At 37.8% G+C, this 16,012-nt stretch overlaps 1 protein-coding gene across 1 annotated transcript in view; it reads right to left on the minus strand.

The window, feature by feature from the left end:
- The window catches only part of EPHA6 (EPH receptor A6), an 868,762-nt gene that overhangs the window by 219,131 nt on the left and 633,619 nt on the right, over window positions 1–16,012 (minus strand). The window contains exon 11 of the mRNA XM_019922241.2: window positions 8,184–8,369. Within this exon, the coding sequence (XP_019777800.1) occupies window positions 8,184–8,369 (186 nt within the window). The remainder of the gene's footprint in view (window positions 1–8,183; window positions 8,370–16,012) is intronic.

Here is a 16,012-nt window from a genome sequence, read left to right on the forward strand (position 1 = left end):
TGTAGTTAAGTAAATAGTACTGTACAGATGTTTGTTTCCTGGCACTGATAATAGTCCTATGCTTATGTAAAATACATCAGGGGAAACAGTGAGAGTTATATTGGAACTATATTATTTGAATAACTTTTCTTGTAAGTCTGAAATTATATCAAGGTGAAAATTTAAGGAAAGTTATAGTAATATATTCCCACAACAACAAAACAAGCATTAAGATATTCATCAAGGGATTAAGTAAGGACACTGAAAGATTTCCATTCATTACTTTGAGATAATTTTTTAAATCAGAAATCACATATACAAGGGGCCAATAATTTTTTAAATCAGAAATCACATACACAAGGAGCCAATAATCATTTTAAGGGGCCAATAATCATTTTCAGTGATTAAGATTCCTACTGGTCTTTATTCACTCCTATCAATACATAAGACCATTAGGAACTTGGTGAAAAAGTTCCTAAGTAATGACTGGTTACTTTACCTTGCAGACTGGAAGGATGGTACTCATTCTCCTGAGTTTATGGATGCAAATTAATGTCTATAACATGGATTTATCTATAGCCCTTCTCAAATTTGGAGCCATCAAACTCTTTACCAGAACAAATTGCATCATTCTTTCCAAATGATTTGGAAAGAATTTTCACTTTTGAAATGAGTAAGATTTCACCCTCTAGATGGCTCTATTCAATTTTATTTAGATGTATTAAAAGGCAATATTATGTATGCATAAAGTTGTTTTTATATTCTCTTTCCTCTCCTAGTTCTTACAGTGTTATATTCAGACTGAGCAACCTGTTACTAGAATTTTTAAACTGATACTTCTTATTATAGTCTACCCAATAATTAGCAGGCTGGCTTAGGAAAGAGAGAGAACCACAGGAAGGAGACAGTAAGTTAGAAGTAGATCTAGGGAGGTGATTAGAGTGAATGACCTTGAGAAAACTCAGATACTTAAACACTGAAGAGACAAGAATAAATTCCTTCTGAATACAGGGGAAGTTTATTCTCTCTTGTAAAGAGAGAAGTACACTCTGGCAGAAAGAAAATAAGCTGGTGATCTGAGTAGCCCTAGTGCTGCTTGAACAGTGTGATACACAGGGCCACCAGACTATGTCATTTTGTTACTGTTTCTCAGAGTCACACTTGGTTCATTTTCTATTTATCCATATGTATACATTATAATTCCAAGTGGCAAATACTTTGCAGTAGATCTCCTGAGACTCCGTTAGACTCCAGAAACTGCATAAGAATAATTCATCACTAATTTCCGTAAACAGTAAATAGTAAATATTAAAGATGGTAGGAGAAGAGAGAAAAATCTCTATTTCTTCTCTTTTTGTTGCCTCTCAACTTTCCTTTTCCCTCGGGTTGCATCTCTTCCTACTTTCATGCTATCAACTCTTTTCCTCATTTATCAACAGTGCTCTTTGGGGCAGCAGCTTCTGTCCTGATCTCCAGGTTCTCTTGTGTTCTTAGTAATACCCACAATCTTTCTAACCTTTCCTAATCAGTTTTCTTTCACACTTTTCTCAAGAGCCAGTTCAAATATTCACCAACACCTCAGGCCCTCTACCTATCACCTCAGCAAATGATCTAGCCTTGTACATGATTGAAAAAAGGAAGGCAGGTAACTCCAAAGGCAGCTGGGTCTTCTAGCTACCAACAGTCTTTGCATACCATAGTTATCTTTGTACCCGTTTAGGGTCAGTTTGGTACATTTTCTTCCAGTGCCTCAGGGATTTAGAAAAGAAAGAATATATGGGAAAATGAGAATAAGTTTTGAGATGATTTTGTCATTTAGTATGAAAGCAATCTAGGATTTAAGAGGGATGGTGGAGAATGAAACCAGAGAAAGAAGACCCAGGGACCTGACCCAGGAGGGCAGGCGTTTTGACTTTCTTATCCATTGCCAAATACCTAATGCTTAGAAAAGTGCTGGAGCATAGTAGTTAGGCACATAATAAATATTACTTAAATGAATAAATCATTTAAAGAATGCTAAGCATTTGGAATCTAAGTAAGAAATGAACACAATCTACTTTGCGGTACGCGGGCCTCTCACTGTTGTGGCCTCTCCCGTTGTGGAGCACAGGCTCTGGACGCGCAGGTTCAGCGGCCATGGCTCATGGGCCCAGCCGCTCCGTGGCATGTGGGATCTTCCCGGACCGGGCACGAACCCGTGTCCCCTGCATCAGCAGGCGGACTCTCAACCACTGCGCCACCAGGGAAGCCCTAATTTGCATTTTTTAAGCTATCAGTCTGACTGCAGTGCACACATGCCTCACTCTAAAGTCCACTGCAATCTTGGCCTTGATTCTCACAGTGGGCTGTGTCCTCCTAGTTTCTCCATCCAATAGATGCTTCTCAATCCTTATTTTATTTGGCTTCCCAGCTCATTTTATGCTAATGACCCATCTTTCATTCTTAGAGATCTGTCCTCCTTCCAGGTTGTTCTGTCTGTCTCTTTCATAAGCTTTTCTTTTTAAGTCAGCCTGTTAGGGCTAGTTCTCCTCAACCTTCTGGGTAATTTCATCCTCCCGATGGCTTCAACTACTGATCACCACCCATCATTTGCACCCGCACACCAGAATCCTACCCAGGCTTCAGAGGCTTCCTGGAAGTCTTTAAATGTCCAAGACACTTCCAACTTATCACATCCAAATCAGAATTCATTGTTAACCCTCCAAATCTATTATTTCTCCATAATTTCCTTTCCATCTCCCTGCTTATGTAAACCAGAAGCTTGGAAGTCATCCAAAACCATCCCCATTCCCTCAATCCCCACATATAATCAGTCACTCAAGTCTCCTAATTTAACCTTGGAAACAGCTCTTGAATCTATTTCTTCTCTTTATCTTTCTCATCATTTTTCACTTGGATTACTATACTAGCCTCCTTACTGTTTTACCCGCCTCTAGTTTTTTCTTTCAATATATAATTCACACTGTTATTACTTAGCTCCAGCTGTTTTCGATGCTCCCCCAACATGCCACATTCTTTCTTAGCACAAGGGTTCAGAACTTATTGTTTCCTCTGCCTGGAGTACTACCCTGCCAAACCCTAGCATGGCTTGCTCCTTCACTTCACTCAGGTTTGTTCTCTGTATCTAAAATTATATTGATATATTAGGATTCCTTTTTGTTTCCTCCAGCAGGTAAAAGCTCTGTCTTTTTCACTACTCTATTACCAGTGATTAGAAGAGTTGGCACCCAATAAATATTCTCTGAATAAAATAATGAATAAGTTAATGAATAATTGTATCCAAAATAGCCCATGCCGCACCATATTGGGAAATACTGGCCTACTTGTTTGTTGCTCCCAGTAGACTGGAGCCAACTGGTGAGCTTCTCAAGAGCACTGAGACCTTTTTTTCTCTATCTCTAGGTTTTAATAAGCAGTAGTGTCTGACACCTTGGTGGTGCTCAGTAAATGTTTCTAGGAAAACAAAGCAAAGTAAAACAAAACTCTTAACCTACCTCAGCTAGTTGAGTAGCTGAATTTCACAAAGAAGTCTAATTTCTTTCATTAGAATCAGTTTCACAGAATGTTATACTCCCTTCAACATATATTCCAAATATCCAAACCTTGATTTTGCTTACAGCAAAATTTTACCTATACTTTTCTACTTTACAGACTGTAAGATAAACACTTTATTAAAGGCACTTTTTGTTTCTTCCTGATCACCAATACGAACCTGACATTATAATAAAGTTGGAGTTGGGGTGGTAAGTTATTACTGGCACAAACTTTCCTTACCAACATCTCATGACTCTTTCTTTTGGCACAGGAATGAAATACAAACATGTTAGGGTTAGATGTGACCTTTCTTGTTTTGTAGTACAATCTGAACTTTTCAATCTTTTGTGCAGAGGAAAATATCGAGGCTTAAAGACACTGAATAACTTGCACAAGACCCTGTGTCAAGTAGCAGAATATACAAGCAGGTGGAGAGGCAGCTATCATATTGGTGGCAACTGTAATAGTCGAAATCTTGGAGAATGTATTACTTGACAAGTAAAATGCAATTCTGGGACTGGAGAAACAGTTCTTGTGTATTTATTGTCTATTTGACTGGCCTGAATCTACTCTCTGACTTAGAGTCCATGTGGACCCATCAAAATTATTTGGAAGGAACCCTCAATATTCTGGAATATTTAAAGATGGTTTGTGCAGGCCCAGTACTTTGTGTTATAGATTCTATGCTGTTTTAGAGTCCTTAGCAATGTCCCATGATAAAATAAATTTATGTTTGGGAATTTGTTTGATATCCTGATTTACTTCTATTATTCCTCACTGGATTTATGATTTATTTGAGACGTAGTTAGTATACCTACATTTAGTGGTTACCTAAGCTGGGAGATAGGCACTTCATTCTTTCTCCTTTTGGTTCTTCCATATCATCATGAATTCAAACTGTAGGGCCCCATCTTCTAGAGTGTGGTTACTGCATTGTGTTTATCATTTAACCACAATTCTTATCTTTTTATAGAAGGTAGCACTTTCTCTTTTGGATATGTAGTTAATGACACTTGTGTATACATCATCTGTTACAAACTGCTACTATCCATGGTACTAATAGCTACAAGTCTGTTCTCTAACTGATGGCTTCTATTTGCTTCTTGGAGAAAATGTATGTGCTAAGCAAATGGTTTAGCTGGATTAATCTCTTTCTATATCAGTTGCTTCTTAATAGGTTAATGAAATTGTGATGTGTGTCAAACAGATAGGTTCAACTTTTATCTGACACACTTTCTATATAATACAGCTTTTAATCATTTAACTTTGAAGTTTATAATAAAAGTAGTTATATGCACAGGTATGAAAGAGCAAAAGTGTTTCCAAGAACTTTATCATATGTATCTCTCGGCAATAAAACCTATAGGTAAGATAAAAATTATGCATATTAAGAATTTATTAAAGAATCTGATGAAGATTTTGATCTATAATTTTGCATTACCTGCAACTGAGAGTCAGTGCATTTATTTCTCAGAACCCCAGGATAATCTACTAACATGACTGTATAAACCTATACTGCATCTTTATCTTTGTCTGTATTATCTTTTATGCAATATGATAGTCCTTAGGGAGCATTAATTGCTAGCTATCTCTTAGCCACTTAAGGGTAATCTTGGAACAATTACCGTGTATTTATGGGAATGAGGCATTCATTTATTTATTGCCTTTCTCTTAAAAATCCCATAGCATTTGCAAGAAGATAACAGTATAAATACGCCCACTTGTCTTTGCGGGAATTATTCCTTTCCCCATCTCCACCACCCACCTCAGCATCACCACAACACCCTTATGTGGGGCTCATACTTACAAGTTAAAACTACAATGATTGTTGCCACTCAAAAGCATATTGAATCTATCCTTTCTCAGTTAGCCTTTCTTTTCTTTCCTTATCTTTTCTTTCGTTCTTTTTCTTTTTCTTAAAATGGAATAAGGACCTTCACCTAGGAATCATACAAATTGGGCTACGTAAGGGTCACTGGTCTCAATTTTACACAAGATTGTTAGAGATGTAAAGCAATCACTGTGTTAGTTGTTTGAATGTCTTTGTGAAATAAACTGAGTATTTCAAACTGGCAGACAAGTGCCATAGATTATCTTATTAAACCTCTTCAGTTGATTTAGAATAATTCCTACTACTTCATAGGGCCAAATTACATATAATATTATATAGATAGATAATAAAACACATAGGGATACATGAATAATTCACAGAATGTGATTTATCAAAGGTAGAAAATAAATATCTGATCTGAATTTATTGTTAGATATTTACTTCCAGATATTTCATGCATAAATACTCATACGAGAACTTCAACAGCATACTTAAATTATTTTAAATGCTTTGCAAAGGTTCATAATCCAACTTTAAAATTATCTTTTTCATTCCAGAGAGATATAAAACAGAAGGAATAACTTGAAATGTTCATGCTAAATTAATGACAAGGAAGCCAGAAAATATAAAAGAAATAATTAATATGTTGTTTCCTCTCTCTCTTTTAGGTTAGTATTTTTGCTAGGTATTGTGGCATATCTGGATCTCTCCAAATTTTACATAAGAGGTAGTTCATTCCACTCATTTAAATATTTTCCTTATTTTAAAAAAAGTATTGTGTTATTTTATTCAGATTGTCATTTATTTAATGCTATTTAATTCAGATAAGGCAAAGTATAAAACTCTGACTTATTCACTGTGATACAGCAAAATAAAAAGCAAAGAAACAAAAAATCCCATGGGTCTGTCAAACAGACAGACCTCAGTTTGAACATCAGTCATACCACTTACTATGGGTTAGAGGTCCTTATGTGGGTTAATTCACCCGTTTGATATTCAATATCCTTCAGTGAATACTGAAGGTTCAGCAGATATGCATAAGAGTTGCCATGAGAATGAAATGGTAAACTATAGTACCAATAACCGCTACCATTTAATGCGGCTTACTATGAGTCACATGCTATGCTAAATGCTTTATACATTTATAAAATTAAACCTTACAGCATTCCTATTGGGTAGGACATTTTTTGGCCCCATTTTACAGTGTGGAAGTAAACAATAGAGATGTTAAATCATCTACCTAAAACTTCACAAGACTTCAGTGGTAGGAGTGGAATTCTAACTGATGTCCATCTGTTTCGTTACCTACTGCTGTGTAATAAACTATCCAAAATGGAGCGGCTTAAAACAACAACCATTTTATTATCTCTCATGATTTTACGGGTTGATTGGACTGAGCTGGGTGGATACTTTGCTCCACAAAATATCATCTGCAGCTGCAGCCATCTGGCAGTAGAAGTAGGGGCTGTAACGTCTGAGATGGTTCTTTACAAAGTTGGCACTCAGTGCTGACTATCTGCTGGGAGCTCTTGTAGAGCTGTTGTTGACTAGAATGCCTCAGTTCTCCTCTTTGCAGTTCTGTGTGTGGCCTCACCATATGTACTGGCTTTGCTCAACATTGGAGACTAAGTTACATGACAGAGTGTTCCAAGAGGATAAGGTCCAGTGTACAAATATGTAAGATGCTTCAACTTGTATCACACTTGTTAATGTCCCACAGGCCAAGGCTAGTCACATGGACAAGTCCACAATCAATGTGGGAGAGAACAACACAAGGGCATGAATACTGGAAGGTTCTACTAAGGCCACTAAAGTAACAGCCCATGGCAACAGCTGAAATCAAAAGCAAACTTTTGCGTCCTCCAAACTATCATGGCTATCAGTAATTTTCTGCTCTCCTTGGATAGCATGTTGGCCAATGCATTGTGAGAAGGACTTTGGAGTTTCAGACACAGAGTCAGTTAAATGTTTTTGGTAAGCTTTTACACTTTCCTTCTTCCAAATATAACATGAAATTTCAATTTCATCTAAATGGTTTTAAAAGAAATTTCAGTTTTACAAAAGAAAAATGCCTCTCAAAGAGATTATTTTTATGAGTTTATAATGCCATACTATATTGAGTTTTATGTTATAACTCATTAGTGAATAAAATAAGGAGAAATATTAAGTTATGCCTTATCATTATTCAAATAAAAGCGAATAGATTGCAATCTATTTCTTAGATGATATGATTAGTTTTGGATTTCTGAGGAACTTTTTTCCCAAAGGAATGGTTTTGATCCCACTATTTCTGTAAAAACTGGATTTTTATTTCAGAAATTGTAATGCTTTTCTTCATTTTATATAAATTGAAATAATACAGCTCTAATGGCATTTATGTACGTAGGTTCCATAAAGAACTTTTTAGTTAAAAGTTTTCTTTAGATAAAGCATTCTATATTTGTATATGACATTTATTTACAAACAGAACTATTTTACCTTAATGACCCCAAATATTTTAACTGTTTCTCCTATTAATATTGAAATTTAGGCAGGTTCAGAAGAAGTGAATTGCTTACAGAAATTAGGAAAAAATATATAACCCTTTACCTTGATTTATTATTTCAAGTTAAATTAGCAAATGATTTACAGGTAATAAAAAAACATTTCAAAGCTGTTTGGTGACCAATGCAAACTCTGATAATGTCATAGACTAATATCAAGACTCCAAGGGACAATATCTGAAGATGATATCTGAACTAAGTTATCCCCTAAATGGCTGTGATATTGCTATTAAGCTTTTTTTTTTTTTATTTAAGGAATTGAGACAGATATATAAAAAAAGAAAATCAGTACTTACTTTTTGTGACAACACCTTCTAAGCGAATGATATTTGGGTGGTCAAACTGACCCATGATACTTGCTTCTCTTAAAAAATCTCTTCTTTGCCGATCCATGTGGCCACCTTTCAAAGTTTTGATGGCAACCGGGATCTCTCTTTTCCCTGGTGTTTTCAAACGCCCACTACAGACTTCTCCAAATTCACCTTAAAATATGAACAAAAGTAGTTAGTTGTTTAAACAGAATACTTATATTCCAGAAAAATTGAATTGTCACAAAGTACCATCTTTTTGTTTTTTAAGATGATGACTCTCAAGTGTGCCATTTTTACACAGAGATCTCTTCCTTAAAAATTAAACTTGTAATGACAATATGTCTGATCAGCATCATTTGTAATGAATAATGAAATGCATTTTCATATACTGTACCACAGGAACTTCCATTGATAGATATCCCTGATCTGCTGAGAAATTATGACAGGCAGAATGGGTGATGCTAATGCAATTCTACAGAAAAGCAATCACTCCATAACATTTCCTGTTCCTGTTCTCAATACTGATATATGGGCCAAATTCCTGCTCTTTTCAGGGAATCCATCAGGCATATGTAGTTGATTTGATTGCACAGGCATATGTCTGGGCTTCACTGCCATTAGAAATCAATGCTAGGGTCAACTGGTATATGAACATATTGAAAAGACCACACTATAATTATAGTTAATTATAATTAACTATAATTACTTACTATAGTTGAGTTCACACAGGTTAAATTACATGTCACATGGTTTGAATACAAATACAGTAAGATTATCTACAGTTCAGCAATGGCTCCAATGGATAGATTAAAAAACAGCCAAATATTTATCATGAATTTACTACATATATATCCAGTGCTAGAGTGCTGTGGATTTCAAAGAAGTATAAGAGCTGGTCTTTGTTCTTTGTAGCTTATAATCTAGAAGGAGAATTTAGATGAAACATTGAAACACTTAGGAACCTAAGAACCAATCCATGCAAATGTTGTATTATTTAAGTAAGAACAATGGGAGCTGCAAGACTTCCTGGAGGAGGTGGAAACTTTTGCTGGACCTTGAATGATGGTTAGGATTCAGATATTCAAGAAAACTAGCAACATTCCAGACAGGAGTATATGGAGTGAGGGAAGTGAAGACAAAGTTTCAATGGTCAGAAACAGTAAAGAGAATGACACGGACGTAGGGCAGTAAGGAGACAAGGTTGACTAGAGGGGTTATTGAGGGAAGGACGGTCAGAGACTTCTCAGTGCAATGCAGTAAATTCAATAAAGCTTGAGATTTCATATTTAATTTTTCTATGGTCAATTCCCTGCATTTACTTAAAAGCATGATGCTTGATCCCCAATTTATTCATCTATAAGTGAATATAATAATGAAACCTTTTGTAATTCTATAATGTTCCTTCCCCATAAGGATACTGAGAAGATCAAAAGTGATAATGCATATAAAACTGCTTACAAACTGTAAAGTACTATTTATGTGCTTTAAGTTATATAAATCTTTGGAAAGGTGAAAGAAATAAAAATTAAAATATCTTCAGTTGGTTTATTAGCTAGCAGTTCTGGCCAGTAGCTCGATGCTATGTAAGTTTAAGTGTAGAGGATCAAATTAAATTTTTGCAGCATCACAGATTATCCATATTTTCTTTGAACCAATTCATTACAGTCAACTAAATGTTGACTATTCATGAATATTAATTATATTTCGGTATAGATGTTAAGATGTTTTTCTAAATGAAAAAAAACTAGAAAGGAAATAAGCCAAAACTTTGCCTCCTAAATTATGTGTAAACACGTCCATTAGAAATAAAAAGCAGGACGAGGGGAAGACGGCGGAAGAGCAAGATGCGGAGATTACCTTCCTCCCCACAGATACACCAGAAATACATCTACACGCAGAACAACTCCTACAGAACACCTACTGAACGCTGGCAGAAGACCTCAGACCTCCCAAAAGGCAAGAAACTCCCCACGTACCTGGGTAGGGCAAAAGAAAAAAAGAAAAAACAGAGACAAAAGAATAGGGACAGGACCTGCACCAGTGGGAGGGAGCTGTGAAGGAGGAAAGATTTCCACACACTAGGAAGGCCCTTCGCGGGCAGAGACTGCGGGTGGCGGAGTGGGGGAGCTTCGAGGCCGCAGAGAGCGCAGCAACAGGGGTGCGGAGGGCAAAGCGGGGAGATTCCCGCACAGAGGATCGCTGCCGACCGGCACTCACCAGCCCGAGAGGCTTGTCTGCTCACCCTCCGGGGTGGGCGGGGGCTGGGAGCTGAGGCTCGGGCTTCCGTCGGGGCACAGGGAGAGGACTGGCGGCGTGAACACAGCCTGAAGGGGTTAGTCCACCACGGCTAGCCGGGAGGGAGTCCAGGAAAAGGTCTGGAGCTGCCGAAGAGGCAAGAGACTTTTTCTTCCCTCTTTGTTTCCTGGTGCACGAGGAGAGGGGATTAAGAGCACCGCTTAAAGGAGCTCCAGAGATGGGTACGAGCCGCGGCTAAAAGCGCGGACCCCAGAGACAGGCAGGAGAAGCTAAGGCTGCTGCTGCCGCCACAAAGAAGCCTGTGTGCGAGCACAGGTCACTCTCCTCACCTTCCTTTCGGGTAGCCTGTGCAGCCCGCCACTGCCAGGGTCCCGGGATCCAGGGACAACTTCTCCAGGAGAACGCACGGCGCACCTCAGGCTGGTGCAACGTCACGCCGGCCTCTGCCACCGCAGGCTCGCCCCACACTCCGTGCCCCTCCCTCCCACCGGCCTGAGTGAGCCAGAGCCCCTGAGTCAGCGGCTCCTTTAACCCCGTCCTATATGAGCGAAAACAGACGCCCTCCGGCGACCTACACGCAGAGGCGGGGCCAAATCCAAAACTGAGCCGCTGGGAGCTGTGAGAACAAAGAAGACTAAGGGAACTCTCTCCCAGCAGCCTCAGAAGCAGTGGATTAAAGCTCCACAATCAACTTGATGTACCCTGCATCTGTGGAATACATGAATAGATGACGAATCATCCCAAATTGAGAAGGTGGACTTTGAGAGCAAGATTTATGATTTTTTTCCCCTTTTCATCTTTTTGTGAGTGTGTATGTGTATGCTTCTGTATGAGATTTTGTCTGTATAGCTTTGCTTCCACCATTTGTCCTAAGGTTCTATCCGTCCTGTTCTTTAAAAAATTTTTTTCTTAGTTATTTTTTGATTTAATAACTTTATTACATTTTATTTTATTTTACTTTATCTTCTTTCTTTCTTTCTTCTTTCCTTCCTTCCTTCCTCCCACCGTCGCTCCCTCACTCCCTCCCTCCTTTCTTTCTTTCCTTCTTTTCTTCTTTCTTTCTTTGTTCCTTCCTTCCTTTCTTTCTTTCTTCCTACTTCTACTAATTCTTTCTCTCTACTTTTTCTCCCTTTTATTCTGAGCCGTGTGGATGAAAGGCTCTTGGTGCTGCAGCCAGGAGTCAGTGCTGTGCCTCTGAGGTGGGAGAGACAACTTCAGGACACTGGTCCACAAGAGACCTCCCAGCTCCACATAATATCAAACGGTGAAAATCTCCCAGAGATCTCCATCTCAACGCCACCACCCAGCTTCACTCAACAACCAGCAAGCTACAGTGCTGGACACCCTATGCCAAACAACTAGCAAAACAGGAATACAAGCCACCTATTAGGAGAGAGGCTGCCTAAAATCATAATAAGTCCACAGACACCCCAAAACACACCACCAGATGTACACCTGCCAACCAGAGAGACAAGATCCAGCCTCATCCACCAGAACACAGGCACTAGTCCCCTCCACCAGGAAGCCTACACAACCCCCTGAACCAACCTTAGCCACTGGAGACAGACATCAAAAACAGCAGGAACTACGAACCTGCAGCCTGCAAAAGGGAGACCCCAAACACAGTAAGATAAGCAAAATGAGAAGACAGAAAACCACACAACAGATAAAGGAGCAAGATAAAAATGCACCAGACCTAACAAATGAAGAGGAAATAGGCAGTCTAGCTGAAAAAGAATTCAGAATAATGATAGTAAGGAAGATCCGAAACCTTGGAAATAGAATGGACAAAATGCAAGAAACAGTTAACAAGGACCTAGAAGAAATAAAGATGAAACAAGCAACGATGAACAACACAACAAATGAAATTAAAAGTACTCTAGATGAGATCAATAGCAGAATAACTGAGGCAGAAGAACAGATAAGTGACCTGGAAGATAAAAGTGGAAATAACTACTGCAGAGCAGAATAAAGAAAAAAGAATGAAAAGAACTGAGGACAGTCTCAGAGACCTCTGGGACAACATTAAACGCACCAACATTCAAACTATAGGGGTTCCAGAAGAAGAAGAGAAAAAGAAAGGGACTGAGAAAATATTTGAAGAGATTATAGTTGAAAACTTCCCTAATATGGGAAAGGAAATAGTTAATCAAGTCCAGGAAGCACAGAGAGTCCCATACAGGATAAACCCAAGGAGAAACAAGCCAAGACACATATTAATCAAACTGTCAAAAAATTAAATACAAAGAGAACATATTAAAAGCAGCAAGGGAAAAACAACAAGTAACACACAAGGGAATCACCATAAGGTTAACAGCTGATCTCTCAGCAGAAACCCTACAAGCCAGAAGGGAGTGGCAGGACATACTGAAAGTGATGAAGGAGAAAAACCTGCAACCAAGACTACTCTACCCAGCAAGGATCTCATTCAGATTTGATGGAGAAATTAAAACCTTTACAGACAAGCAAAAGCTGAGACAGTTCAGCACCACCAAACCAGCTTTAAAACAAATGCTAAAGGAACTTTTCTAGACAAGAAACACAAGAGAAGGAAAAGGCCTATAATAATGAACCCAAAACAATTTAGAAAATGGGAATAGGAACATACATATCGATAATTACCTTAAATGTAAATGGACTAAATGCTCCCACCAAAAGACACAGACTGGCTGAATGGATACAAAAACGAGACCCTTATATATGCTGTCTACAAGAGACCCACTTCAGACCTAGAGACACATACAGACTGAAAGTAAGGGGATGGAAAAAGATATTCCATGCAAATGGAAACCAAAAGAAAGCTGGAGTAGCAATTCTTATATCAGACAAAATAGACTTTAAAATAAGGACTATTAGAAGAGACAAAGAAGGACACTACATAATGATCAAGGGATCGATTCAAGAAGAAGATATAACAATTGTAAATATTTATGCACCCAACATAGGAGCACCTCAATACATAAGCCAAATACTAACAGCCATAAAAGGGGAAATCAACAGTAACACATTCATAGTAGAGGACATTAACACCACACTTTCACCAATGGACAGATCATCCAAAATGAAATAAATAAGGAAACACAAGCTTTAAATGATACATTAAACAAGATGGATTTAATTGATATTTATAGGACACACCATCCAAAAACAACAGAATACACATTTTTCTCAAGTGCTCATGGAACATTCTCCAGGATAGATCATATCTTGGGTCACAAATCAAGCCTTGCTAAATTTAAGAAAACTGAAATTGTATCAAGTATCTATTCAAACCACAATGCTATGAGACTAGATATCAATTACAGGAAAAGATCTGTAAAAAATACAAACACATGGAGGCTAAACAATACGCTACTTAATAACGAAGTGATCATTGAAGAAATCAAATAGGAAATCAAAAAATACCTAGAAACAAATGACAATGGAGACACAACGACCCAAAACCTATGGGATGCAGCAAAAGCAGTTCTAAGAGGGAAGTTTATAGCAATACAAGCCCTCCTTTAGAAACAGGAAACATCTCAAATAAACAACCTAACCTTGCACCTAAAGCAACTAGAAAAGAAGAACAAAAAAACCCCCAAAGTTAGCAGAAAGAAAGAAATCATAAAGAACAGATCAGAAATAAATGAAAAAGAAATGAAGGAAACGATAGCAAAGATCAATAAAACTAAAAGCTGGTTCTTTGAGAAGATAAACAAAATTGACAAACCATTAGCCAGACTCATCAAGAAAAAAGGGAGAAGACTCAAATCAATAGAATTAGAAATGAAAAAGGAGAAGTAACAACTGACACTGCAGAAATACAAAAGATCATGAGAGATTACTACAGGCAACTCTATGCCAATAAAATGGACAACCTGGGAGAAATTGACAAATTCTTAGAAATGCACAACCTACCAGGACTGAATCAGGAAGAAATGGAAAATATGAACAGAACAATCACAAGCACTGAAATTGAAACTGTGATTAAAAATCTTCCAACAAACAAAAGCCCAGGACCAGATGGCTTCACAGGCGAATTCTATCAAACATTTAGAGAAGAGCTAACACCTATCCTTCTCAAACTCTTCCAAAATATAGCAGAGGGAGGAACACTCCCAAAGTCATTCTACGAGGCCACCATCACCCTGACACCAAAACCAGACAAGGATGTCACAAAGAAAGAAAACTACAGGCCAATATCACTGATGAACATAGATGCAAAAATCCTCAACAAAATACTAGCAAACAGAATCCAACAGCATGTTGAAAGGGTCATACACCATGATCAAGTGGCGTTTATTCCAGGAATGCAAGGATTCTTCAATATACGCAAATCAATCAATGTGATAAACCATATTACAAATTGAAGGAGAAAAACCATAGATGCAGAGAAAGCTTTTGACAAAAGATGCAGAGAAAGCTTTTGACATCTCAATAGATGCAGAGAAAGCTTTTGACAAAATTCAACACCCATTTATGATAAAAACCATGCAGAAAGTAGGCATAGAGGGAACTTTCCTCAACATAATCAAGGCCATATATGACAAACCCACAGCTAACATCATCCTCAATGGTGAAAAACTGAAAGCCTTTCCACTAAGATCAGGAACAAGACAAGGTCACCCACTCTCACCACTCTTATTCAACATAGTTTTGGAAGTTTTAGCCACAGCAATCAGAGAGGAAAAGGAAATAAAAGGAATCCAAATCGGAAAAGAAGAAGTAAAGCTGTCCCTGTTTGCAGATGACATGATACTATACATAGAGAATCCTAAAGATGCTACCAGAAAACTACTAGAGCTAATCAATGAATTTGGTAAAGTAGCAGGATACAAGATTAATGCACAGAAATCTCTCACATTCCTATATGCTAATGATGAAAAATCTGAAAGTGAAATCAAGAAAACACTCCCATTACCACTGCAACAAAAAGAATAAAATATCTAGGAATAAAGCTACCTAAGGAGATGAAAGACCTGTATGCAGAAAATTATAAGACACTGATGAAAGAAATTAAAGATGATACAAATAGATGGAGAGATATACCATGTTCTCGGATTGCGAGGATCAACATTGTGAAAATGACTCTACTACCCAAAGCAATCTACATATTCAATGGAATCCCTATCAAACTACCACTGGCATTTTTCACAGAACTTTAACAAAAAATTTCACAATGTGTATGGAAACACAAAAGACCCCGAATAGCCAAAGCAATCTTGAGAACAAAAAACGGAGCTGGAGGAATCAGGCTCCCTGACTTCAGACTATACTACAAAGCTACAATAATCAAGACAGTAGGATACTGGCACAAAAACAGAAAGATAGATCAATGGAACAGGATAGAAAGCCCAGAGATAAACCCACACACATATGGTTACCTTATCTTTGATAAAGGAGAAAGGAATGTACAGTGGAAAAAGGACAGCCTCTTCAATAAGTGGTGCTGGGAAAACTGGACAGCTACATGTAAAAGTATGAGATTAGAACACTCCCTAACACCATACACAAAAATAAGCTCAAAATGGATTAAAGACCTAAATGTAAGGCCAGAAAGTATCAAACTCTTAGAG

The sequence above is a fragment of the Tursiops truncatus genome, chromosome 4, assembly GCF_011762595.2.
Source record: "Tursiops truncatus isolate mTurTru1 chromosome 4, mTurTru1.mat.Y, whole genome shotgun sequence".
Taxonomy (NCBI): domain Eukaryota; kingdom Metazoa; phylum Chordata; class Mammalia; order Artiodactyla; family Delphinidae; genus Tursiops; species Tursiops truncatus.